The 372-nt window shown below is 59.1% G+C and overlaps 1 protein-coding gene across 1 annotated transcript; it reads right to left on the reverse strand.

Moving 5' to 3' along the window:
- Positions 1 to 4: 4 nt before the first annotated feature.
- On the reverse strand, positions 5 to 368 carry LOC109954432 (vitamin K-dependent protein C-like; the record flags this gene model as incomplete). The annotated part of the gene is made up of 1 exon (XM_020589761.1): positions 5 to 368. A coding segment is annotated over one exon (364 nt), but the record flags the coding sequence as incomplete, so codon positions are not given.
- Between the last annotated feature and the right edge of the window lie 4 nt (positions 369 to 372).

A 372-nucleotide genomic window follows, 5' to 3' on the forward strand; every position in this document is an offset into this window, starting at 1 on the left:
GCACAGAGGACATTTTCGGAGATATTGTAGGACATATGCTGGCGGCAGATGCTGGGGCTGACCAGCGGCACCTTGATGACGTTGAGTGCTGAGCTAAAGTGGCCGACGTCATCTTTTCCCCAGCCGGTCACCACTGTGAGGGTGTTGTTGAGGTGCAGCACCCGCTCGGCCATCTCGCGTCCCGGCAGGCAAGCAGGGACAATGTAATTGGAGAACGGGGCGGGGGTCTCCAGACGCAGCAGGGCGATGTCGTTGTCCACCGTCCTGCGGTTGTAGTTCGGGTGTTTGAAGGCCTTGATGACCTTCAGGGTGGCCTCGGTGCCTTCGTCTCTGTGGCGCTCATAGTCACCTGAAGACACAGAGGGCAGGGTT

Source organism: Monopterus albus, unplaced genomic scaffold (genome assembly GCF_001952655.1).
Source record: "Monopterus albus unplaced genomic scaffold, M_albus_1.0 scaffold11532.1, whole genome shotgun sequence".
NCBI classification, from domain to species: domain Eukaryota; kingdom Metazoa; phylum Chordata; class Actinopteri; order Synbranchiformes; family Synbranchidae; genus Monopterus; species Monopterus albus.